Below are 2,007 nucleotides of genomic sequence, written 5' to 3'. Positions count from 1 at the left end.
CACATACACACACAATATACCGAAAAACAAACCGAGCCTAAATAGATTACACTTTACACACGAGGGATATGGGCTAAAAAATTGTGTTGGGTCAGCCCACAAGAAATTTTTATTTTGATTTTTTGAATTTGATGGAAAAAGTAGGACAATCTTAACTCTTGCGGTGAGAAATCATAGTAAAGTATTCCATATTTGGTTACATGGGAAAATATCAAGTATGTGTACCTCTTTAGAGATGGATATATAATTGAATACCTAGCTCCTATAGTGAAGGGAAAAAGAGGAAGTAGGTATAATGTATAATATAATTATAAATTGAGAAATTTGAAATGAAATGTGGTTAGAAAAGGTGGGTTCGGTGGTTTTATACTATTTGTATTTGGGGGGCTACAGTAAGCAAGACAGTTCCCAAAGAAAAAGAAATGTGGATTGGTTTCAGATAGATTCGGTTTTTGGCTCCAACATTCTCCTACCACTTAAAGACGGCATTCAGAGTCCGTATGTTTTAAAAGAAAGAGTTCCATTTTTCAAGTTTTGGGATTGGAGGAATCTTTTTCATTCCCCCTCCTCCACTTTAGTCTTTAGATAAAAAGTGAAGAAGAGAAGTAGAGAACCCAAACAGGCCACCGAAAAGCAAGGACCCCCTTATCATTAAAGCAAGAAAAACGACCCGATTTGACGGGCCAACCCACATTACACTAGTATCCCCGTCTCAACAATCAACACCCACCCAAACCCAAACCCAATTATCTCTCTCTCTCTCTCTTCATCTCAAGTCAACCTCACCTCATCATTTGGTCTTTGTTCTCAGGCACCACTTCATCACTCCCCATTTTCTAACCCCCTACCACAACGCAGAACGCACACACGCTCTCTCTCTCTCTCTCTCTCTCTCTCTCTCATCTGAATATTCCTATATATAATCACCACTCAGTCTCAGCGTCTCCTACTCCCCCATGGGAAGCTTGAACATGAAGGTCCATCAGCTTGCACGTGGGCTTTGGGAGCACGAACCATCCCTCACACTTGGCTGCAAGCGCCTACGGCCGCTTGTACCCAAGCTTACAAACGGTGACAGTGTCTCCAATCTTGATCTCAAAAGTTTCATCAAGCCTGAAAGTAGCCCTAAGAAGCCTGCAGGATCCACGGATGAGAAGCGACAACCTGTTCAGGTAACAAACACAAGTCATCGCTATACTTCACTACTACTAGTTCTTCTAAAACCTATAACATCAATACATAATTACTGGGAAATTGAAATTATTTGAAGGTGGAGGCTCCTTCCGGTGGAACGAGGTGGAACCCAACACAGGAACAGATAGGGATCCTAGAGATGCTCTACCGTGGTGGAATGCGAACTCCCAACGCGCACCAGATAGAACAAATCACTGCTCAGCTTGGCAAGTTTGGAAAGATCGAAGGGAAGAACGTTTTCTATTGGTTCCAAAACCACAAAGCCAGGGAGAGACAGAAACAGAAACGCAACAGTTTGGGTCTCACCCATTCTCCAAGGATAGCTCCGCCCACTACCACTGTTACCTTGGATCCCGGTGTAGGTGTCAGCACTCATCAGCAGTACTACTGCATTTTTAATTTTAGTCTCCTAGCTAGACTGCTTCTGTTCCCTATCTTTTTTTTTCTTTTCTTTTCTGTACTTCTGAACTTATAATATTAATATATATAGTTTGTATTGTTCTTGGTGGTGGTAACACTGCAGAGGGAAGTAGAAAGAGAGGAAGATAGTCACTACAAACGGAAACACCGAAGCTGGGGGGTGGAATTCTTTGGAGAGGATAGCAGCAGGTTGTGTGGAGGAGAGGAGGGAGATAAAACTCTGGAGCTCTTCCCTTTACATCCGGAAGGCAGATGACGATCGATGGGTTTTGAATTTTGCTTCTAGTCTCTCCTTGTTGTTATTTGATTTACTTTCTTTCTTTTTCTTTGTTTGGGGAAAGAAGAAAGTCGGGTAAGTTGTTAAATTGTCAATGTATTGGCTCCTCTCCTACT

General features: G+C 42.1%; 1 protein-coding gene across 1 annotated transcript; it reads left to right on the top strand.

The window, feature by feature from the left end:
- The first annotated feature begins 842 nt into the window (after positions 1-842).
- LOC104601727 (WUSCHEL-related homeobox 4-like) lies at positions 843-2,007 on the top strand. The gene is made up of 3 exons (XM_010265169.3): positions 843-1,172; positions 1,271-1,552; positions 1,718-2,007. The coding sequence occupies exons 1-3, from the start codon at positions 957-959 to the stop codon at positions 1,868-1,870; spliced, it is 651 nt and encodes a 216-aa protein (XP_010263471.1). The 5' UTR covers positions 843-956; the 3' UTR covers positions 1,871-2,007.

Source organism: Nelumbo nucifera, chromosome 1 (genome assembly GCF_055504915.1).
Source record: "Nelumbo nucifera cultivar China Antique chromosome 1, China Antique-T2T, whole genome shotgun sequence".
Classification (NCBI taxonomy): domain Eukaryota; kingdom Viridiplantae; phylum Streptophyta; class Magnoliopsida; order Proteales; family Nelumbonaceae; genus Nelumbo; species Nelumbo nucifera.
This window is presented reverse-complemented; position numbering and strand designations above follow the sequence as displayed.